The 23,946-nt window shown below is 39.1% G+C and overlaps 3 protein-coding genes across 3 annotated transcripts; 1 reads left to right on the top strand and 2 right to left on the bottom strand.

Moving 5' to 3' along the window:
* Window positions 1-697: 697 nt before the first annotated feature.
* On the bottom strand, window positions 698-6,606 carry LOC311495000 (uncharacterized protein; the record flags this gene model as incomplete). The annotated part of the gene is made up of 5 exons (XM_084554282.1): window positions 698-1,580; window positions 1,719-1,861; window positions 3,067-3,129; window positions 5,932-6,160; window positions 6,598-6,606. The coding sequence occupies 5 exons, from the start codon at window positions 6,604-6,606 to the stop codon at window positions 1,050-1,052; spliced, it is 975 nt and encodes a 324-aa protein (XP_084410408.1). The 3' UTR covers window positions 698-1,049.
* On the bottom strand, window positions 6,225-13,104 carry LOC311501415 (uncharacterized protein). The gene is made up of 9 exons (XM_084563219.1): window positions 12,259-13,104; window positions 12,010-12,099; window positions 11,692-11,772; window positions 10,317-10,379; window positions 9,510-9,572; window positions 9,059-9,121; window positions 8,062-8,124; window positions 7,256-7,318; window positions 6,225-6,867 (listed from the first exon to the last, which is right to left on the bottom strand). Exons 1-9 carry the CDS (start codon window positions 12,362-12,364, stop codon window positions 6,767-6,769), a joined length of 693 nt encoding a protein of 230 aa, XP_084419345.1. The 5' UTR covers window positions 12,365-13,104; the 3' UTR covers window positions 6,225-6,766.
* Window positions 13,105-15,146: 2,042 nt separating this feature from the next.
* On the top strand, window positions 15,147-21,366 carry LOC311500171 (T-cell antigen CD7-like). The gene is made up of 4 exons (XM_084561409.1): window positions 15,147-15,723; window positions 16,854-17,180; window positions 17,976-18,100; window positions 18,902-21,366. The coding sequence occupies exons 1-4, from the start codon at window positions 15,717-15,719 to the stop codon at window positions 18,998-19,000; spliced, it is 558 nt and encodes a 185-aa protein (XP_084417535.1). The 5' UTR covers window positions 15,147-15,716; the 3' UTR covers window positions 19,001-21,366.
* The last annotated feature ends 2,580 nt before the right edge of the window (window positions 21,367-23,946 follow it).

The raw sequence follows: 23,946 nt of genomic DNA, 5'->3' as shown, positions 1-23,946 counted from the left end.
TTTTCTATGTATTTTCTCTCCCTTTTTCGCTTTTGTCATGTGGTTGGAAGGCAGTGCTAAATAAGCATGTTGATGGCTAAGAGCACAGAAAGTTTCAAAACTACAAGAGCAACATTTTTAGGCACATGGAAAAAGTGGTGAAGTTGACATAATCAACACCAGACAGACACCAGTGAATATTCATTCTTTGATGTCTACCTCTTGAGAAATGTGTCTAATTGCTGTTACAAAATGCTCACCAGTGTTCACCGGTACTTTGCTCACTACGGATCTCAATCAGCTCCCAGTGCCACATGCTGTTTGGTTCATTACACAGGGCGGCTGTTGCACTCACCAGAGTCATATAAAAAGGTTGGAGCACCATCACTGGCATCTTGAATACTTCGGTAAAGCTTTGTATTTCTGTATGAAGCCTTGTCTAAGCTACAAAGATATCTTTGGGAAACATGCAAGATTACCAAGTCAGCCACAGCCTGGAACGTCCACTGGTGACCAGTTGTCAGCTACAAAGCAATGGATGAGAAGTGAATCACTTTATATGTGGATGGGGCTTAATACTGTAATAAGCTGTGACACTACTAAGGAACACAGCACAACAACTAACTATTGCAGAGAACAGTCAACAGAACAATCAACATATCCTTAAAACTTTCCAGAAAACATATTTCTGTATATATTCATCATTATATACATTATTGTAGAGGCTAAGCCAATGCTTTAAGCCACTGAGGCATTTCAACAGGAAACATTCTTGACGAGCTTACTTTTCCACGACTGATGAATGAAAGTCCACTTGATTTTCAGTTGCGATGCACAAAATCCATTTATTTCGTATCTTAAACTTAAAGATCACACTTTTAATCAAGCAAAACATGCGTCAAGCACAATAGCTGAATAGCGGTCAAAAACTGTTTTTCCTCTTCCGATTGGAAACACCTGCCTAGACACAAAGGTTCCTAGGTTATATAGGCAAAACTGCCAATTACCATCAGACTCACTACAAACAGTCAACATCACCATAATCTGCTCTTACAATTATAATAGTTACATTAAATTTCGAAAAAACATTCAGAAAGCTCAGTGGTACATCTAATGTGTGTCTTTGCCAAAACCATGCTCATTGTTTCAAGTTTAGCTGACAGTAAATACATTAACTTCACACCTTCAACTTTTGAATTAAAAAGCCATTTTCTTTTCACAGACCCAGAAGTTTTCATTTTCACATAATCTGTCATTCCAGGCATTTGTATAGCCATATTGGTATATCTCTGCGCAATCTTCATTGTCGCCATAATAGCTGTCAGGTTCACCTGAGTACCAGAATCTGAAAACAAAAAGGAATTAACATGCTTTTTAACAACTAAGGCAAAATAACAGTTAATGAAAAAAAACACAGTTAAGATAAAACATTTTTTCTTTATAGTCATTTCAGGTAAAATGACAGAATGAATGAATTTGATTAAATAGTAATGTGTGCACCCTGCTGTCAGTGGTGTCCCATCCACCCATTTCCATTCTCCCTCTCTGTCTCTGTCAGTCAGTCCAATCCACACCACCTTCTGGTACGATCTTGTAAATTCCTTGCTCATGAAAAACAAACAAACAAAAAAAAAAACCAAAACATTTGTCAACTATTTACTAGTTAACCAGTGTCACCTAGTACTTTAGTGTTATGTTAATAAGTTTAGATTACATCATTCATACATGGGTGTACAAACCTGTTCTTCTTCACTGTTTATTATCACCAGGTCAGCAGCTTTCTGTTGACAGTCTTTTCTACTTTCTTGCCAGTTCTTTCGGATTGAGGAAATATAATAGAAACTACCACTGAAATATATCCATCTTTGGTGTGAACTGTGACCTGTTAAAAGGGAGAAGCTACAGTAAGCTCTGTGTTCTGCAAAACCAAGTGTCAGTGATAAAGTTAACAGCATTTGATAAGAAGAATAAGAATAAGAAAAACTTTTATTTGTCCCGCAATGGGGAAATTGCAGTTTACAACAGCTTACGGAAAATGCAGATAAAAAAAAACAAGAGCAAAAAGAGTAGCTATAAAAGATAAATAATGAAATAGAATCGGATAGAAATATTGCACAGATTGAACTGTAAAATATTGCATAGACTGGTGTCAAGGTGTTGTTTGGAGTTTTTACACCTTATAGTGTAATACTATTGCACATATGTGAGAAGTTTTTACACTTGTGGTGTAGTAATATTGCACAGATGCTATGCAAAACAAACATGTTTTAACACAAATTAGGGCTCCAGAGTTAAATCTCATTGCCAAAAAGGCATGAAATCTAAATGAGTAATTACTTATATACTTAAAATTTGATTTTTTTTGCGTCAAAACTGCTTCACTGCTTGTCATAAATGAAGGTGATGTGCAACTCCATTTAGTAAGGACAAACCAGAATAAGTTTTATGTTTTAGATTTTTTTTAAGGTCACCTTTTGCTTTGCTGACAGCAAAGTCCAAGGCTCAGTTAACCAGTATGCAGTGCCATCTGGTTTTTGCCCTCATTTGTTTTTCAGGACATTGACCCCAAACACATCTTCACGCCATGTAAGGGCTACTTGATAAAGAAGTTAGAGTGATGGAGTACTGTGTCTGATCACCTTGCCTCCACATTCACCTGGCCTAAATTCCACTGAGATGTTTGGGATGAGTTGTACCGCAGAGTGAAGTCAAAACAGCCAACAAGTGCTAAAAACCTCTGGGACCTATAGAACGTAAAGACTGCTGGAAAACCATTCCAGTTGACTACCTCATGAAGATGACTGAGAGAATATCAAACATGTGCAAAGCTGTCATCAATGCAAAAGGTGATTATTCTGAAAAATCTGAAATATGAAACTTATTCTCGTTTAACACTTTTTGTTTACTGCACTACATTTTTGTTGTCTTTAGTATTGCATACTAAAATAAAAGTATGGACTTGAAATCTCCTGTTTTCTTTGAACACTGTAAAATACTCAGCTCTAACATTTTGAGTGCTACTTTGGATAATTCAGTACATTGGGTAAGATTCCTGATCAGTGGTACGAGATCCATCCTCACACTCACCAAAGGCGTTCAGTTTCCTCCGTAGTTCACCTCTCTCTCTTGTCAGAGAATTCTGCTGTGAAGCTAGGAAAGATGTGGAAGAGTGGAAAGATTAATTAACTGTATTTTATTTAACTGATATATAAATAGAAAAAAGAGTGCTGGCAAAACAAATTTAAATTGTGAAAGTTTCACAATATTGAACTAATGTAACTCAATATATCATTGCTTTATTGTAAATGGTATCTTTGCTACTTATAATAATGAAGCTCTCAGTGCAGATGACACAGTTTATATGTACCTAAACCTACAGTTTTTTTCCCAAATCTCTCTTGTTGAGCAAAACAAACTGAATTACAGAGATTAGAAATAAAAACTGTGTATTTGGAGCTAAACATTAACATATTGTAAGCAACTGCAGGGCATTGACATGTGGATGGGAAACGGTGTGAATCAAGCTCTACCCACACTCACCAAGACTGCTGGTAAACCATTCCATTTGACTACCTCATGAAGATGACTGAGAGAATGCCAACAAAAATGTGCAAAGCTGTCAAACAATTAAGACAAAACCTACACCCCCATGGAGAACTGAGGAGATAAAGAAATTGAAAAGAGGCTGCAGGAGTGCTGAAAGAAGATGGAGAAAATCTAGCTAACGGTTCACTATGAAATCTTACGCCAAAAACTCAAAATCTATAATAACACAATCAAGCAGGCAAGAATTTCTCATTTCAAAAAACGAATTTCCGACCACAAAAACAATCCTAAATTTCTTTTCTCCACAATAGGCCTTTTAACAAACAGTAATTTTAACAAGTCCCACAAAACAATATCAGATACCCTCTGTGAGAACTTTGCAGACCACTTCAGAAGTAAAATTGATGATATCAGATCCAGGCTTTTATCTCAACAGATTTTAACTGTCGCCACACCTGGATCTTCGACTTTACCTGAGGAAACACTGGAGAGTTTTGTCCTGGTTGATGCAAGGACACTTGGTCGAGTTTTCTCCCAGGTAAACCCCACAACCTGCCTTTTAGATCCAATTCCCACACCGTTTTTAAAACATTTTATGGGCTCCTTGAGGAACAGCTTTTAAACATTGTGAATTGCTCTCTTCAGACGGGTGTCTTCCCCACCTCCTTCAAAACGGCGGTGGTGAAGCCCCTTCTGAAGAAGAGCAATCTAGACCATAACATTCTTAATAATTACCGGCCTATATCCAACTTACCATTTTTAAGTAAAATTTTAGAAAAACAGGTTTTTAACCAATTAAATTATTTTTTAAAGTCAAACAATATTTTAGAGAGGCATCAGTCTGGTTTTAGGACGAACCACAGTACCGAGACAGCCCTTTTAAAAATTTTAAATGATATCAGGTTCAATTTGGATAAACATAAACTTACAGTCTTGGTACTACTGGATCTAACCGCCGCCTTTGATACAGTAGACCATCACATCTTATTAAACAGATTGAAGAACCTGCTCGGCCTCTCTGGTACTGTTTTCAACTGGTTCGTCTCATACCTCACAGATCGCCACTTTTTTGTGAGTATGGATACATGTTCCTCAAGAACCCATGAGATCAAGTGTGAGGTTCCCCAGGGGTCAATTTTAGGTCCAATTCTTTTTAATCTATACATGATTCCCCTTGGGGATGTCATCAGGAGGCACGGCATCAGCTTTCATAGTTATGCTGACGATACACAACTGTACATGGCTGTGTCTCCTGATGACACAGGGCCTATTGATGCCCTTTTTAACTGCATTTTAGATATCAAGTCATGGATGGCAGCGAATTTCCTGCAGCTCAACCAGGACAAAACAGAGGTTTTAGTCATTGGTCCTGAAGGCCAGAGAGAGAAACTTTTAACAAAATTACAAGATTTTAAACCATCTCAAATTGTAAAAAACCTGGGCGTGATTTTTGACTCTGAGCTCAGTTTTATCCCACATATCAAAAACATAACAAAGATTGGTTTTTACCATCTTAAGAATATAGCCAGAGTCCGCCCATTTCTCTCTCAGGCCAGCACGGAGGTACTGATGCATGCTTTTATCTCTTGTCGTTTAGATTATTGTAATGCCCTGCTCTCTGGTCTTCCCAAAAAAAGTATCTCTAATCTCCAGCTATTACAGAACTCAGCTGCACGAGTGCTGACAAGGACCAGAGGGCGGGAGCACATTACACCTGTTTTAAAATCGCTGCATTGGCTTCCCGTGCGCTTCAGGATTGATTTCAAGGTTCTTTTACTTGTTTTTAAGTGTCTTAACAGTCTTGGGCCTTCTTATTTATCTGACTTACTTTTACCATATCAACCCTCGCGGACCCTGAGGTCCTCCGGCACTGGCCTTTTAATCATACCTAAAGTTAGATCCAAAACACACGGGGAGGCGGCCTTTAGTTATTATGGTCCCCGATTGTGGAACAGCCTGCCGGAGAACCTCAGGGCCTCAGAGACTGTTGATGTTTTTTTTAAAAAGAGGCTCAAGACCCACCATTTCAATCAGGCTTTTAATTGACTTTCTAAATTATTATCTTCCTCCTTTTAATCAGACTTTTACATTTTAACTATATGCTTTAGCTACATGTTTTTATCTATATTGTACGTTTTTATCCCATTTTACAGTTTTAGTTTTAGTCCCTCAGTTTTTAGCAATTTTTAGCTTTTAGTAGTTTTTATCAGACTTTTTTGTCATTTTCTTTTCCATTTTTATTTTTTAATTATATGTTACAAATACATGTTTTAATTTTATGAGCTGAAAAGCATTTTATCTACATTGGTCATTTTGTCCTATTTTACAGTTTTAGTCCTTGGCTTTTAGCTCCAGTGTTTCCTCATGGGGGCCGACCACACTGGGAGTTGCTGCTGGTCTACTCACGGGGGTGCTGTCCTATGGGCGGCTCTGGCCCTGGTGGCTGGAGGGCTTTGCACCTTGGTGTGGGGCCTCCTGTCGACCCGGGTCGGGGCTGTCTCTCTATGGCAGTGCTCCCTGTAGTCGTGGGCAGGAGGCCCTCTTGGTGTGGTTGGGCCCCAAAGGTGGCTCTTTCCTTGCTCCAGGTCTCGGTGTCTGGCCATGTCTCTCTTGTGCGGGGTGTGTGTGTGTGGGTCTGTGTGTGTATGTGTGTTGGGGGTGGGGGGTGGGGGTGGGGTGTGTGTGTGGGGGGGGGGTATGTGTGTGTCTCATGTCTCTGTGTTCTTATGGGGTGGGAGGGTTGGATTTTTTGTTCTGTTTTTGCTGTTTTTAGCCTCTGTGAGGCACTTTGTATTGCTTTTAATAGGTATGAAAAGTGCCATATAAATAAACTTGATTTGATTTGATTTGATCAATGCAAAAGGTGCCTATTCTGAAAAATCTGAAATAAATCTGAAAATTATTCTAGTTTAACACTTTTTGTTTACTGCACTACATTTTTGTTGTCTTCAGTATTGCATAGTGTAGTATAAGTATCTACGATGTACAAAATAATAAAAATAAAAAAACATTGGATGTAAAGGTGTGTCTAGGCTTTTGAATGGTACTTTATATACCTGTTATTTATCTTACTCTGGACATTAATAATCTATAGTTTGCTCCTGATACTTTCAAAATCCCTCTCCAAAATAAAAGTATGGACTTGATCTCCTGTTTTCTTTGAACATTGTAAAATACTCAGCTCTAACATTTTGAGTGCTACTTTGGATAATTCAGTACATTGGGTAAGCCCACATTTAGATTACTGATCAGTGGTATGAGATCCATCCTCACACTCACCAAAGGCGTCCAGTTTCCTCCTTAGTTCATCTCTCTCTCTTGTCAGAGAATTCTGCTGTGCAGCTAGGAAAGATGTGGAAGAGTGGAAAGATTAATTAACTGTATTTTATTTAACTGATATATAAATAGAAAAAAGAGTGCTGGCAGAACAATTTAAATTGTGAAAGTTTCACAGTATTGAACTAATGTAGCTCAATATATCATTGCTTTATTGTAAATGGCATCTTTGCTACTTATAATAATGAAGCTCTCAGTGCAGATGACACAGTTTATATGTACCTCAACCTACAGTTTTTCCCACATCTCTCTTGTTGAACAAAACAAACTGAATTACAGAGATTAGAAATAAAAAACTATGTATTTGGAGCTAAACATTAACATATTGTAAGCAACTGCAGGGCATTGACGTGTGGATGGGAAATGGTGTGAATCAAGCTCTACCCACACTCACCAAGGTCATTCTGCTTCCTCTTCCACTCATCTCTCTCTTGAGTCAGTGAATTCTGCTGTGAACCTGCCACATCAGCGGAAAAAAGCACACACACCATTCGAAAAAATACTTTCAGCTTGTCCAAGTCTTTGGCCGTGTCTTTCAAATTTGGCATATTTAAAGGGAAGGAGGGCCACGTGTACAAAGATTTTTATTTTATTTTGGAAAACATTGTATCATGGCACAAAATTAATTTGTTTTAGGTTAAGGCACACTTGTCCTTCATCAAATATGAAACCTGCAAAAGCAGCACTGATGTAAAGGACATGGCTTCTGATATTTCCGGATAGCTATAGTTATGAGTTAATATATTTGTTACATGTGTCTGTTCGCTCACATTTAATTTAATTAAAAAAATAAATAAATAAAATCTACAAGTCCAGTTGCCTTTTTTGAACCTTTGTTGGACTCATTTCATTTTGTTTTTCACTAACAGATTTCCTTTCTTGTCATTCACACACCAACATTTACACATTCCAAATTTAGGAGAGTAATGTCTTCCATGTTAAAAACAATATTTCAAACAGTGAAACTGATACAGTAAATGGTATGAAAGATCAAATCATTTTTATGAGTTGCCATCTCCAATCCTAAACATAGATTCCATTTAACTGATATCACATGAATCAAGTCAGTCCATGATTCTGATGGACGGTGGCCTAAACTTTATTGTTTACACATCCACTGGTTGTGACTGACTCTTAGAATGGTATTGATTTGAAACAACAGGACAGTTAAGGAGTATTCAATTTTATTTCTACACTCACCAAACACAGTGAGGTTCCACTTCAGCTCATCTGTTTCTCTTGTTGTGTCGTTTAACTTGGCTTCTGTGAGAATATGTTTAAAGAGAGTTTCATTAGTGCAGTAGCATACCACAAGGAGAGGACAGACCCACACACATACACACAACACAAACGATTTAAGTTTTTTGTTTTATTGGTTCTGGTTGGTTTAGGATAAAGGTTGGAGTCGGGCACTTTGTTGTGATGGTTAAGGTCAGGGTAAAGGACTAGTAGTGTTGGGTATGCTAATTTTGAAATGTAACCATTTCTCAGCCTTCTAACCCTGTCTCAGTGTACAGAAAGCTCCCTGTAAGCTATCAGTCTGTCTACTTTTTGGTATTTCAAGTGTAGTTTCAGACTTTAAAATAATGAATAAATAAAGAAAACTTAACGGCAAAGATTTTCAATTTAAAAAACAAAAGCAAAATATACTAGGTTACTATGGCTGCAATATCTCTACTGCAGGTAGGAATAGACTCAACAAACTAATCAAGAGGGCCAGCTCTGTTTTGGGATGCCCCCTTGACCCAGTGGCTGGAGACAGGAGGAGGATTGCAAAGCTGAAATATCCAAGCACATCCATGGGACTTAGAACTGGGCACTCCTTCAGTGACAAGCTGCTTCTTCTGCAGTGCATGAACAAGAGACTGCAGATCTCTCCTTGTTGTCAGACTCTTTAACCAGGCCTGGCCTCAGTACACTGTGTGCATGGGTGTGTGTGTGTGTGTGTGTGTGTGGGTGGGTGGGTGGGTGGGTGGGTGTGTGTGCATGTTTCATCTTCTGTCACATAGTTTATGAATTAAAAACTGACTAACTGAACCAAGTAACTTATGCTTATAGTCTATTAGTATTTATTATTGTTAGATAACCTACACAGTGTAGCTTTCCTCAGTCTTCTGCTCGAGGACCTGACAGATTTTTTTTTACACATCAGTGTAAGATTCCTGATCAGTGGTACGAGATCCATCCTCACACTCACCAAAGGCGTCCAGTTTCCTCCGTAGTTCATCTCTCTCTCTAGTCAGAGAATTCTGCTGTGAAGCTAGGAAAGATGTGGAAGAGTGGAAAGATTAATTAACTGTATTTTATTTAACTGACATATAAATAGAAAAAAGAGAGCTGACAGAACAATTTAAATTGTGAAAGTTTCACAGTATTGAACTAATGTAGCTCAATATATCATTGCTTTATTGTAAATGGCATCTTTGCTACTTATAATAATGAAGCTCTCAGTGCAGATGACACAGTTTATATGTACCTAAACCTACAGTTTTTCCCACATCTCTCTTGTTGAGCAAAACAAACTGAATTACAGAGATTAGAAATAAAAAACTATGCATTTGGAGCTAAACATTAACATATTGTAAGCAACTGCAGGGCGTTGACGTGTGGATGGGAAATGGTGTGAATCAAGCTCTACCCACACTCACCAAGGTCATTCTGCTTCCTCTTCCACTCATCTCTCTCTTGAGTCAGTGAATTCTGCTGTGAACCTGCCACATCAGCGGAAAAAAGCACACACACCATTCGAAAAAATACTTTCAGCTTGTCCAAGTCTTTGGCCGTGTCTTTCAAATTTGGCATATTTAAAGGGCAGGAGGGCCACGTGTACAAAGATTTTTATTTTATTTTGGAAAACATTGTATCATGGCACAAAATTAATTTGTTTTAGGTTAAGGCACACTTGTCCTTCATCAAATATGAAACCTGCAAAAGCAGCACTGATGTAAAGGACATGGCTTCTGATATTTCTGGATAGCTATAGTTATGAGTTAATATATTTGTTACATGTGTCTGTTCGCTCACATTTAATTTAATTAAAAAAATAAATAAATAAAATCTACAAGTCCAGTTGCCTTTTTTGAACCTTTGTTGGACTCATTTCATTTTGTTTTTCACTAACAGATTTCCTTTCTTGTCATTCACACACCAACATTTACACATTCCAAATTTAGGAGCCTAATGTCTTCCATGTTAAAAACAATATTTCAAACAGTGAAACTGATACAGTAAATGGTATGAAAGATCAAATCATTTTTATGAGTTGCCATCTCCAATCCTAAACATAGATTCCATTTAACTGATATCACATGTATCAAGTCAGTCTATGATTCTGATGGATGGTGGCCTAAACTTTATTGTTTATACATCAACTGGTTGTGACTGACTCTTAGAATGGTATTGATTTGAAATAACAAGGACAGTTAAGGAGTATTCAATTTTATTTCTACACTCACCAAACACAGTGAGGTTCCACTTCAGCTCATCTGTTTCTCTTGTTGTGTCGTTTAACTTGGCTTCTGTGAGAATATGTTTAAAGAGAGTTTCATTAGTGCAGTAGCATACCACAAGGAGAGGACAGACCCACACACATACACACAACACAAAAGATTTAAGTTTTTTGTTTTATTGGTTCTGGTTGGTTTAGGATAAAGGTTGGAGTCGGGCACTTTGTTGTGATGGTTAAGGTCAGGGTAAAGGACTAGTAGTGTTGGGTATGCTAATTTTGAAATGTAACCATTTCTCAGCCTTCTAACCCTGTCTCAGTGTACAGAAAGCTCCCTGTAAGCTATCAGTCTGTCTACTTTTTGGTATTTCAAGTGTAGTTTCAGACTTTAAAATAATGAATAAATAAATAAAACTTAACAGCAAAGATTTTCAATTTAAAAAACAAAAGCAAAATATACTAGGTTACTATGGCTGCAATATCTCTACTGCAGGTAGGAATAGACTCAACAAACTAATCAAGAGGGCCAGCTCTGTTTTGGGATGCCCCCTTGACCCAGTGGCAGGAGACAGGAGGAGGATTGCAAAGCTGAAATATCCAAGCACATCCATGGGACTTAGAACTGGGCACTCCTTCAGTGACAAGCTGCTTCTTCTGCAGTGCATGAACGAGAGACTGCAGATCTCTCCTTGTTGTCAGACTCTTTAACCAGGCCTGGCCTCAGTACACTGTGTGTATGGGTGTGTGTGCGTGTGCATGTGTGTGTGTGTGCATGTTTCATCTTCGGTCACATAGTTTATGAATTAAAAACTGACAAACTGAACCAAGTAACTTATGCTTATAGTCTATTAGTATTTATTATTGTTAGATAACCTACACAGTGTAGCTTTCCTCAGTCTTCTGCTCGAGGACCTGACAGGGCCTTACATGGCCCATATTGAGATACCAGGAGAGAGGGACAAAACCCAGAAGAAAAGATGAAGAAGGAGTAAAAGAAATGGATGCAGAACTAGCCTGGACATCTAAATCGAATCATGTTCAACACATAAGTCTCAAATAGGAAGCTATAATATGACAAAATCTCAAGTCTCTCTTTATTTAATGTAATTATTATTGTAAAAAACAAAGCTTTGCAATTTTTGCTAATGTCAAAGCTGAGTGTAAAACATTTTTTTTTCACGTTTTAATGAACCAAATATTAGAAAAACACAGTATGTATTTTAACAAATGTATTTATTGTGACTCTTGTCACATCTCAGTTAAGAGCATCAATATAATAGAACCAACAGGCTGTCTGTGATAATACTGACCTTTACATCCAGGAAAGAACAAGCAATAAATAAAAAATAAATAGAAAGTAACAGGTCTTTCAATTATCTACTCACCAAATGTAGTCAGCTTCCCCTTCAACTCATCTCTCTCTCTTGTCATGTTCCTCAACATTGCCTCTGAGTCTTCAGAGCTATCTGAGGCAGCAAAAAGATATTTTGTTATATAAAGGTTATCTTGGGTTGTCACATTAAGATTAAATGTTCATATTTCAATTACAAAGGTATTCAGGATTTGCTCCTTTTAGTATAGGTAACCTTTATATTTATCTCTAAGGCCCAGAAGACAAAGTAAACACAGAGTAATGCTTTGCAGTTTTTTCATCTGTGATCTGCAGTTTAAGTTTAGGCGGTTAAATTACAGAGAAAACTTACAGAAGGAAAGCCTCAAAGAAATGTTGAGACCAGCTTGGAGGACACACAGAAGTCCAAAGCTCACAGCAACCAGTCTGTACAGCTTCCTTCCTGTACAGAATATATACCCCACATAATGTGTCAAATGGAACATCACATTGTCAAACAACTTTTGTTTCACTTCTAAACACTTTAAAAGTTGACTAAAACACATCTACAATAGTTTCTACTTTAAGGCTAGATTACGCTTTTCATTTTCTTCTGTCTCACCAGGCACAGCAGCAGCTTCTTCAACATCTTCACCAGTGTCCCCCTTGAAGGCAACACTCCTGGCAAAATCATCCAGAGCAATTGATTCATTTATGCAACCAGCCATGTTTTAAGTGGGTTTGTTCCAGGTCTGCTGCTTTTTTGGATCCTGCTTAAATACTAAAGCACTCTGTCAGGAAGTGTCTGTCATTTACTTCTGCAAACTGTGGTGTTAAGTACAATGAGGGTGACGCAGATGACTCTTTACTCTACCTCCCATACAGACATAGGGCATTACATGTACTATAGCAAAATATTACATTTGATCTGAGGCATCAGCCTCAAAATTACAAGTAAAAGTAGCTTAGTCAAAATTGTACTTAAGTAAAGTACTAAAGTATTTGCTTAAAAAAATACTTAAAAGTATTTAAAAAGTATCTCAGGGAATACAGGAAAGAAAAGTAGCTTTATTGTCATTACACAATCCACTCTACAATCCACAGCTTCACTCTTTCTCTTGCAGACAGCTTCTCTCTCTCTCTCTCTCTCTCTCTCTTACTCTCTGTGCGCATGCGTGGCGTTTTTGCGAGAGTGGAGTGTGGTGGCGAGTGAGTCTGAAAGTAATCTGGAAGGTTTGGTTGTTTTTTCGTATATTCACTGGTGTTTTCTCACAGTTTCTCTTTCTGTACACAGTTTTCTTAAGCACTGTCGGGTTTTCACGGGGGGTGGTGTGCCGTTCGGTGTGCTGTACCGAGACAGCCAGTTTTTTTGCCGGACGTCATGACCGGCAATCGGGACGCAGGTTTTAGAAACCTCTCCCGCCAGGAGATTTTTGCAACTCTTGGAGCAAACATTCAGGCCATTATAAACAGTAGTCTAGCCTCAGGGATAGTGGCAGGAAATTTTAAACATGCAGTGTGGCAACCATTTACTAAAAATATCCAAGTTGGACACGTTCTAAAATTAGTCCAATCTCAAAACTCCCTTCTCTTAAGATATTGTAAAAAAAAAAAAAAAAAAAAAAGTACTCTTGTTGTAAGCTTATTTAAAATACGCTTTGTCTCTTAGAGGTGTTTCAGTCTGGTTTTAAGTTTTTTTGTATCACTGAAACTGCTTTTTTGATTAGTCACTGACCTTGGGCAACTCTGCCATTCTCATGCTTTTAGATACCACAGCTGCCTTTGACATTGTAGACCACACCATCCTTACAACTCACTTAGAGCAGTGTGTGAGTGTTAAAGCTACTGCTGTGGAGTGGATTAAGAAGGTTCTCTGTTGGGCTTTGTGACTCTGTAGCTTCCTGTGTATCTTACTCAGCACCTCCCTATATTCTTGACCACACATATTCTCCCTGTACATGCTCCTCTTCGGACACATATTTTGGAAATACGGCATCCCATTCCATTGTTGTGCAGATGATGCACAAGTTTACCTCCCATTAAAAAGGAAAAGGAAAGATGCTGACTTTCTAAAACCACAGCTGGAATGTCTCATGGATGTAAAAGGTTGGATGGTTCCCTGTTTACATATGTCTCTGGGTACAGTCTAGGATTAATTTTAGATCCTAGATCCAGATTTTAGAACCGTTTGTACAAAAGGCAGTTTTTAAGTCCATAAAATTTATTTTTATTACAATGTTTTCAATAGTACATTTACGCATGTTAGCATTTTAACAGCTCCACATGCCTTGTTTCCCTAATTTAACATTTGTTTAGCAGATCTCATGTGCATGACCCTCAAGTGAAAGTCCAGTCCCAAAGATCAGCTTTTTTTTAATTCCTTCTAAACCAGGGGTACCCGATACGTCGATATCGACTGGTAGATCACAACAGTAGTGCGGGTAGATCGTGTGCCATTGATAGTTGTTAGTCTGTCATTTATCTGTTGCACCTCCAGAACAAACAGCAAGACAAACTTTCATCTTGTCTTTTTATTGCAACATGCCCTCAATTCAGTGGCACACAGCCATGCACAACATCATAAACAACACCTCAAGACTACCGTCTCTCTTAAAGGCTTAAATACACTCAAGAACGTTGAGAACGTTGTGTTAGTCTAAGAAAGACTTCAGCTGGCAGTAAACAGTTTCCTCAGAATCTTAGAAAGGAAAGAGAGTTCGGAGATTGGCCTAAAATTTGAAAGTACAGATGAGTCTAAGCCAGGTTTTTTAATCAGTGCTGTCACCACAGCATGCTTTAAGATCGCAAGTACAATCCTGTTTTCTAAGGTGCCATTTAACGTTTTTAAAAAGACGAGGTGGAATTGGATCATTGGGAGACCCAGCAGGCTTCATGTGACCAATTATCTCTCTCAAATAGCGCAGGCTGGCAAGCTCAAACTGGTCAAAAACAGCAGAGCATGTGGCAGATATGGAGGGGTCATAAGAAGGAGGACTAATGTTGGCCCTAATGTCCGTGACCTTATTAATAAAAAAGCAGAACTCACAGTTCTCACAGACTTCAGTTGAGTTCTCCAGACAGGTTGATTGTGGGGCATTAAGAACAGAGTTTACGGTTTTAAACAGAACACCAGGATTGCAGTTTTCACAGTTCTCTGATAAAAACGAGAACTGTCCTTCAACATCTGGAAGGACACCTGTAGCTTGTCCTTTTTCCACTTCCGCTCGGCTCTCCTGCACTCATGCCTGACAGCACACGTAGCATCATCCATCTAGGGCTCAGGTCTAGGTTTGGAAAGCCTTGATTTTAACGGAGCCACAGCATCTAATATAGTGTGACAAGATGAGTAAAAATGAGAGTATAAGGCCTCAACATCTGAAATTGAGCCCAGATGTTCAGTTGGGCAGATGAGTTGAAGGCTGCTGAGAACTGAATGGCAGTGGAGGAGTTAACAATGCTACAGCATTGCGCAGGAGCGCGAAGTTTAACCATATGACAAGGCAGAGGCATGTCAAATACGACAGACATATGGTCTGAGAATGCAGCATCACACACTTCTAAATTACCTACGGTAAAATCACGTGTTAAAACAAGATCAAGGGTATGCCCACATTCTTGTGTAGGACCAGACACAAGCTGTACAAGATAAAAAGAGTCAATGTGGAAAATGAGATGAGTAGTTTGGGTCCAGGAAGCGCCATGAAATGAAGCGGCTACATGCCAACCTACAACCTACAGAGAAATTCTTGGTCGGCAGGGGCAGGGGCGACTGCAGGGCGCATGTCAAACAGGCATGCATGAAACGCACGAAAAAAAGTTTTCACTTCTGGTGTTTCTGGGCTTGGTTATAGAACCTGACAGCAACAGGATCTCAAGCAGCCTGTTACTATAGGAGCTGCCCAGTGCTTTCAGAGTATCATCATCCCCATCTCCCACTACCACCTCCGCTGGACGAGAGGGACATACCAGAACCGAGCTTGCCTTTCTGACCTCACTGAGTCCCTTCCTGTCAGCAGTTAGGATGCTGCTGGTGCTTCAGCAGGCTGCACTGGAGTTGACAGCTGATGCCACTACAAAGCCATGAAAGGTAGGCAAGAGTGTACCCACCTCCGACTCCAAAGAACCTGGGTAGAAGGTCCGCTATGTCCTTCCCTCAGAGTGCATTAGTGTTGACAGTCCAGTCCTGCTCACCATCTTGTTGTCTATGCCCTGGGTGCTCATCAGTATGTTGGGATGTATTTAACCCTGCCCTCTGTTTGTGCCATAAATGAAGACTTCATTAAGGAGCATGGGGCGGCTGTGGCTCAGTAGGCAGAGCGGGTTGTCCACGAACCAGAGGCAGTTCGATCCCCGGAATGTGCCACATGCCGAAGTGTCCTTGAGCAAGACACTGAACCCCCAGTTGCTCCCAGTGCGTGGCACTGGTGTGTGCTTGTGTGAGTGAATGGATAGATGTGTCTATGACTGTAAAGCGCTTTGAGTAACAATAGGTAGAAAGGCGCTATATAAGAGCAAGGCCATTTACCATTATTTGTAGGGACATTTTTCCCACAGAGGCAGACAGAATTCCATAGTGAAACCAAGTCTTAGAGTGTACAGATCTAAACTTGTTGTTATGCAATCTATTTAATCTCTTTAACTAAGGCAAAAAGCTAAAATTGCATGCTATTCAGCATCCTAACATTATAGCATGATTTACAAGCAAAGTCATATCACTATATAAGGAAGATAAGTAAGTAACAGAATTTAAATAGTTTAGTTTCACAGGACGCACGTCGTCACGCCACATCAAACAATACAGGAAGCACTGCTTGCTGTAGTGCATTGTCTCTAGGTACATATGGTGTGTGTCCAACAAAGGTGGAAGATGCAGTCATACACTCACTGCTGCGAGATGATGCTACTCTGTCTGTCCTTAACGTTGCTCTGTGTTTCTGCCAATTCAGGTATGTCTATGTACTCACACCATCTTAAGCTTTTAATGTAGTTGAAGTCTGCCTGTTCAGTAGGCCAGCTGCAAGGGATGTTTTATTTCATTGTTTCATCTCTTAACCAGATTCTGCTCTATGCTTATCTGAAATTAATGCAGCAATTCACTTCCTGCTGTTTCCAGAAGAATATCAGAAGTATATCTCTTCTGTTAGAGTAATGCAGATGTGTATGTCTTGGGGTTTGTTCTTTAGACCCTCTAATGACTTTTTGTCTTTTTAATGACAGACAACATCATGATGTTCAAAGAGTCTGGGGAGAACATCACTGTCAAGTGTTCCTGTAATAATGGTACTAAAGGAATTGTTGCGATGTATCTGTTTCACCATAATGAAGACAATAAAGAAGACAATGAGGTGGTTTTCTGCAGTGACAAAGGGTCACCTAAAATGCGACCAAAATACCAAAACAGGGCTCAGATAAGTGGCTCTCTCACGGACCGGACCATTACCATCACAAATCTGACCGTGGATGACTCCGGCGTCTTCAGATGCATCTACAAAAATGGTGTCCTCATGGATTTCTGCAAAATGACCTACACAGTTTTTGTGAAAGGTGTGTTTCCATTTTATTATCAAAAACCCTTTTATGTATTTACTTTTTTCTTGAGTAACTCATAGTGGACTACGGTCAGACTAGTGCAGGGTCATTGCGTACATGCAGTACCTTTGCAGACTTACAGTGAGAAGTGGCCATTGTCCACAAACACGGCAGCCTCACTGATGACAGGAATGGTAACTTAGACTTACACTTAGACAAATTTTATTCATCCACAAGGGAAATTGCTTGGTCACATTAGCTTAGTTGCACATAAAAAAAAAACACTCTTAAGAACCACAGATAAAAGAAATATAAAATAAAATAAAATAAAAATAAGTAAAATAAAATAAAAAAGCAAAAATGTACAAATTAGCATATGGACAAATGTACAAGAAATAGAGACGGAAGAATATATATTATATACACAGATAGTAAGGTGCAATAGTGTCCATTAACATTATCGGTGTAAAACTCCATTAACATAAATCCAAATGGGTGTGGGAGGAGTGGCACTTTTAAGTAATCAAACTATCAAAAGTTATGTATGGTTATCTCAGTAAAAATATGCACATACAGGATTTGTGCTTGTTGTCAGGTCTTCATTATTGTGTTATTGCAACTTCCACTATGCAAGTGATTTGAATATATGCTACATACAAAGAAAATATGAATATTTTCTTCTTAGTTCTAGAAGACCTCTTCTTCTAGTATTGTCAAAGCTCTGCCCCAAATGTTGTGGCACCTAAATTTGTACAACGACGACTGAACATTTTATTTGGCTTAACCTAAGCTGCCCTTTATTTCACACAGGAGTGGCACCATGTCCCAGTGCAGAATCTCCTCCAGCTCAGATTTTCACATTCTCTGTCACCTGTGTCATTGGCGCACTTGCTACTGTGATCGCCATCTTGTTGATCCTACTGATCTACAGGAAGGTGAGTTCTGATGTTTTTTCTCAGAACTTTGTAAAGCATAACCAAAGTTCAAAGAATCAAACGTTGGAATGCAGTAGTGACCATCTCAAGTAGTAGGTTATTAATGGCACCTTTATCAGTTTATCGCACAGCATCCTTCAAAAACCACAGAACTTCTGTAAACACAGTTCACTGTGTTCACACGCTGATTATATCTAAAACGGCTGCAAGCTGTCTGCATCTCAAGCGCAAACATGGAAGTGCATTCTCAGAATGTAACATACCGCTGGTAAGAAACAAAATCAATCAGAACTGACTGATATGACTGGAAGGAACTGATAATCAGGTTGAAGAAACATTGTCCATGCAAACGTAATCTGGTGGTTGCAGCATCCGTTGTGCCACATCCTGTGACTACAAACTACTAGTTAGAAACTAAAATAAAATTAAACTGAAACTATGAATCCCATTTATTTGATAGATGTATCATGTGATTTAATAGAGCTAAAGTGAAATGGTGCAAGAAAAGGAAAAGTGGAGCTGCTGCCTCTTGCTGCAGTTGCACCACAGGTTGTATTTACTATAACGCAACAGAAAACAAAAAAATCGCCAACTTTAGTGGATGTGTATAGACAGTAAAATCAGGAGCATTAGTGAAACGGTCCAGTTGGCCCTTTTCAGGTGATCATGGTTGAATTTCATCTACTGTTAACATTTGTCTGAGTTTTCTTTACATCTACTTTATTTGTAGTTTTTTTTTAACCTTCCACAAACCCACTTAGTATACAATTAATCGATACTGTGATTTTACACTACCAAAAGGTGAAACGATCCAGCAGAAGAAGAAGACAGGCCCCGCAAGTCTCCAATGAATATGTGTACGAAGTAATGACCAAGAAAGACTCCATTGCCCCCCCATGAAGTCTATATGATTTTTGCAGAGCAATCCAATATTACTGGGTTCTTTCTCAACTGTTCCAAGGATTCGACTTTTTAAGGGATTCCAGTCAACATAGATGAAAAGTGTTTTCTGAATATTCTCAGTATTTGAACTTCAGCATTTCATTATTTGGTCTTTATTTTGATTTGACTGATGATTCACAACTAATAAATTTAAGCTTTTTAATGGTCTCAGTGCTCATAAAAAGAGTGTTTTATTCATTTATCAATCCAAACATTACTTCAGCATTGACAAAGACACTTTTTAGATATCACTGGGAATCACAGTCATTCCCTAAGACTGTAGAGGCAAACAGAATCAAATTAACACACGTTAAAGGGGAACTCCGGGGCAAAATGAACCTGGGGTTAATAACACATATGTACCGAGTTCAGCCGTTCTCTGGTATTTGTTTTCATGCATTTGTTTTGTTAGTCAAATGTGACCAGTTTTCTTGCAAACCGCTATTTAGCATATAACGCTAGCCTTCGGGGCACACCTACACATAAAAAGAAATCGCTATTTCTATACCACTAACAAGGCTCACAATATCACCACACTTACACGGTAGCATAACTAGGGTCTCTACATGTAAACCGAAGCATTGAGAACTTTGCAAGTATACAGGCAGTTTATTAAAAAAGGAACACAGTACTGTTCGCGTCTGTCTCGCATATCCAGGCGGGCGCCATCTTGGGGAAACTGAACTGTCTGTTGCCGGAAGAAAGCACTGAGAGCACTGAACGAAGAGAGTTCAGTTTCCCCAAGATGGCGCCCCCCTGGATATGCGAGCCAGACGCCAACGGTACTGTATTCCTTTTTTAATAAACTGCCTGTATACTTGCAAAGTTCTCAATGCTTCGGTTTACATGTAGAGACCCTAGTTATGCTACCGTGTAAGTGTGGTGATATTGTGAGCCTTGTTAGTGGTATAGAAATAGCGATTTTTTTTTATGCGTAGGTGTGCCCCGAAGGCTAGCGTTATACGCTAAATAGCGGTTTGCAAGAAAACTGGTCACATTTGACTAACAAAACAAATGCATGAAAACAAATACCACAGAACGGTCGAACTCGGTACACATGTGCTATTAACCCCAGGTTCATTTTGCGCCGGAGTTCCCCTTTAATTGTCAAAACACAACTGAGCAACATGGAATAAAAGTAAAAGGCAGTAGAGTTAAACTAGAGCCCAAGGGTTGAAGCTATTAAGACATAAGACATTGTTTATTTATCCCACGTATGTGAAATTTCCTTGTCACAGTAGCGTGGAATTTGGCAAAAAATATACAAAAAATAATGACAAATTTGACAGGAAAATTACAAAAGAAAAAAAAATTGAAATATGTACAAAAATACCAACACTGAAAAATATATAGAGAAAAATAGAAATATAAAGACATTCTGTATGTACAGTGTGGTGGATGGAAACTTTACTTTTACGTTACTTTACAAACCTTAGCTGTTCTGTTATTGATTTCAAGCATGTTTCACCTTGACATTTTTAGATATATGTTATGAGTGCGTAGGAGGAAGTGTTAGACCAGTTCAAAAACCACACTGCATGTTGTTCCAGTTGATTGCATGTTTATGAGCAGAGTGCTCACATAAATGTACATATGTGTATACACATATAATCCATACATTAATAATCAAGATGTCACTATACATGTTTATGGTAAGTTTGGAGAGGATTCTGATGGATGGTGTAGGTAGTGATGCTGAAGGTGGAAGTCATTCTGTTTTACTGTCAATAATGTGAAGTGTTTTCAGTTACTGTCGTTACTCCTGCTTATGATGGATATTTCTTGTCTATTGTTTTTCCAAACTAAAGCTACTGATAATCCCTACTATGTGTGATTTATGCCACAAGTGACAGCATTAAATAAAAGAAAGAAACTTATCAGAGACAGAGTGTGTTGTGTTGTTTTTCTGTAAGAAATTTCTTTGCAGCATGCTATCTTTCTTAGTCAGCCTCGCTCAGACTGTCTCTTCCTTGCAACTCCTGATATCTACCCTGCATCAGGCTCTTGTGGTCTAACACCTTCCACTGTGCGTGACACACTTTGCTGATTTTTCACACTCTTTTACAGACGGTTACTGTTAAGCCCCAGTGTGCAGAATACTGAAAACTATTTGTTTATGCCGTCATTTGCATGTACCTTTCACCTGGTTTCATACCACTGCCATGCGGCTTTACCTTCTTGATTTTACAAGCCACAATAAAAGGGCACCACTTCATTTACAGTTGCCATGGTGGAAAAACAAAACTCAAAATACTAAGTCAAATAACACAGGTTAATAATCACAGGCAGCATTTTAGATTGTAATTTTAACTGAAGTGATTGAACAATGCCTAAACAACTGTAGCAGTCCCAGTTTCAAAGGTTAACTTTAACTTGCTGCAGGCATGATGCACGATGCACGTGGTAAATACTGTAGTGCAGAGCATTATTTCAACTCCTCAACAACCACAACCAAGATATGATCACATAAAGCTAAATTCACAAACCAGTCTTCATCTTTTCATGGGGTGACTGCTGATAATCTCAACAATAAGACGTCAGAGACTCCTTGAACAAGTGCGTCACAGGAATTAACTTGGCCTAAAGACAACAATGTGGCCTATAATAGTTTTGGAAACTAGCATTAAACATTGGATGTGCAAAACTGAAGACCAAAATACAAATCCACGAAAATATAGCCTGGATATTCTAGCATCAGTCATGTCATAGACTAGAGGAAAGTAAAAATACAGGTGCAGAACATTCAAGCCACTGAAGAACTGCGAGTCTCACTTTAAACCGGAAGAGGGCAGCATTTCACAGTAATTTACAGTTTTTTCCAATTGCTTACAAGCGTTTGTCCAATCAGTGGTCACATTTTCAAAACTCTAAACACAATCAGCACAGCATCAGTCTTTTGTGGCCATACCATTCACACATTTCATGTCGTTTCCACACAATATGCAGTCAGTGAACACATTTCCACAATGCTTACATTTTCTTAACAGACCAGCTGTACCTCCCAACAAAATTATGGATTGTTTTTGTATTATTTACGAATGTTAACACACAACATCCCACAATAGTAAAAACGATATTCCAAACCTTAGATACAGTATAAAAACTGTAGGCCCCTCATGAATTCATATACATAGATGAGGCAGGATTCAATCTGGCCAAAAGGCGTCGACGTGGACGAAATGTAATTGGAAAAAGGGCCACAGTTGATGTGCCAGGACAGAGAGGGGCAAATATTACCATGTGTGCAGCAATTGCAAATGCAGGATTACTCCTTCACAGATGTCAGGTTGGACCCTACAATACCGAGCGCCTCCTTGCCTTTCTCAATGATCTCTACCAGTGCCTGGTTCCAGAGCAGGATCAGGAGGGTGAAAACATGAGGACCTTTGTAATCACCTGGGACAATGTGGCTTTCCATCATTCGCAAGCAATAACGACATGGTTTGAAGTCCACCCAAGACTGGTACGTCTCTTCCTTCCACCCTATTCACCGTTCCTCAACCTTCTTTTTTTTCTTTTCTGCATGGAGGTGGAAGGTTTATGACCATCAGCCACACGACCAGATGTCCGTCCTTGAAGCCATGGATGCTGGCTGCAGGGAAAACTGTAACTGCAGCATGCTCAGTCACAAACCGAAACAGACACCTTTCACACAGAGGTTTGTATTTACAGTTTTTTTCAATCGCTAACAAGCGCTTACCCATACTTCAGATATTTTTTCTAAACTCTTACCACAGACTCACACCTACAAAACACAATTGGCCAAATGGATAATTTTCTTCTCAAAAACACATTTTGTTAAATATATACTAACTCTTCATTTCAAAATCGAACACATCTTTCTCTGCACACACCAACTTTATACCAAAACACTGGAAATCTGACTCAAAATGAAATTATTCTGTCAAAGAATAACACTTGTTTTCACTTCACAAGGTACATGCAGTGAATCAAAGTACACCAGGTTTCAAAATACTGGCTATTGTTGACATTACAAAAACTACATAGACTTTTATGCTTCAGTGCATGCAAGACATGAAATCCACCGTTTTTTACACTAAATTTCTTGGTTGGGAACTGTATGTCCACATGTATTGTTCACATTCAAAAGCAAATCATTTTTTTTTCCTTTACTGTTTACTACAGGAGGCACAGTAGAAATACTGTTTACAGTATGATAGAACAGAAAAAGTTTTACAGTATTGCTTACAGTACAGCAACAAAATATCCATGAAACACACAAGAGCATTCTGTTGTTGGGATCTGAACCTGGTGTTGAGCTATGGATGCTCACCACGCATAATCAAGTTAACCACATGGCTGCCTTTGTCTTGGAGACAAAGGGAAGCCCTGGAAGCACCAGATTCCCACAATCCTCCAGGTGTGAAACTGACCAAGCAGTTCACTGGCTGACAGTGGCATGTGACCTCTGAGGTCATCAAGTCATATAAAATGCGCTGTTTTGCCAGTGTTCTCTCTCTTACTCTCTTATTCTCTTACCTCTTCTCCTCCACTCCACACCTCCCCGGTGGAGACCCCCAGCTGCTAAGCTGCAGCTGGGCGCCGGGTAGTCTGCTAACAAAGAGCAACTACTTGCAGGCCTGTTCTCCATCAGCAGCGAAGCGAGTTCCTGCTGAGGAATCTACACCAGCTTTTTAGCCAACAAACAGAAGGTTTGCAGGCTAAACTCCCAAACAACAGGAGCCACACGGCTAGTTAGCACCGAGCTGCTAACAAGCCACTTCAAAGGACTTCAAGGAGCGGCCAGTTTCCCCTCCAACGTCTGCCATCAGGAAAACACAGCAAGGACTACAGCTTTTCCCAGTTTGGCCTTCCATCAGGAACTGCCAGCTAAAGGAGCAACACACCAGAAATTGACTTTTCCACCAAATCTGGTAGTATGA

This window comes from Chelon labrosus (genome assembly GCF_963514085.1).
Source record: "Chelon labrosus genome assembly, chromosome: 2".
Classification (NCBI taxonomy): Eukaryota; Metazoa; Chordata; class Actinopteri; order Mugiliformes; family Mugilidae; genus Chelon; species Chelon labrosus.
Note: the sequence above shows the minus strand (reverse complement) of the source record. Positions and strands in the feature narration are given on the sequence as shown.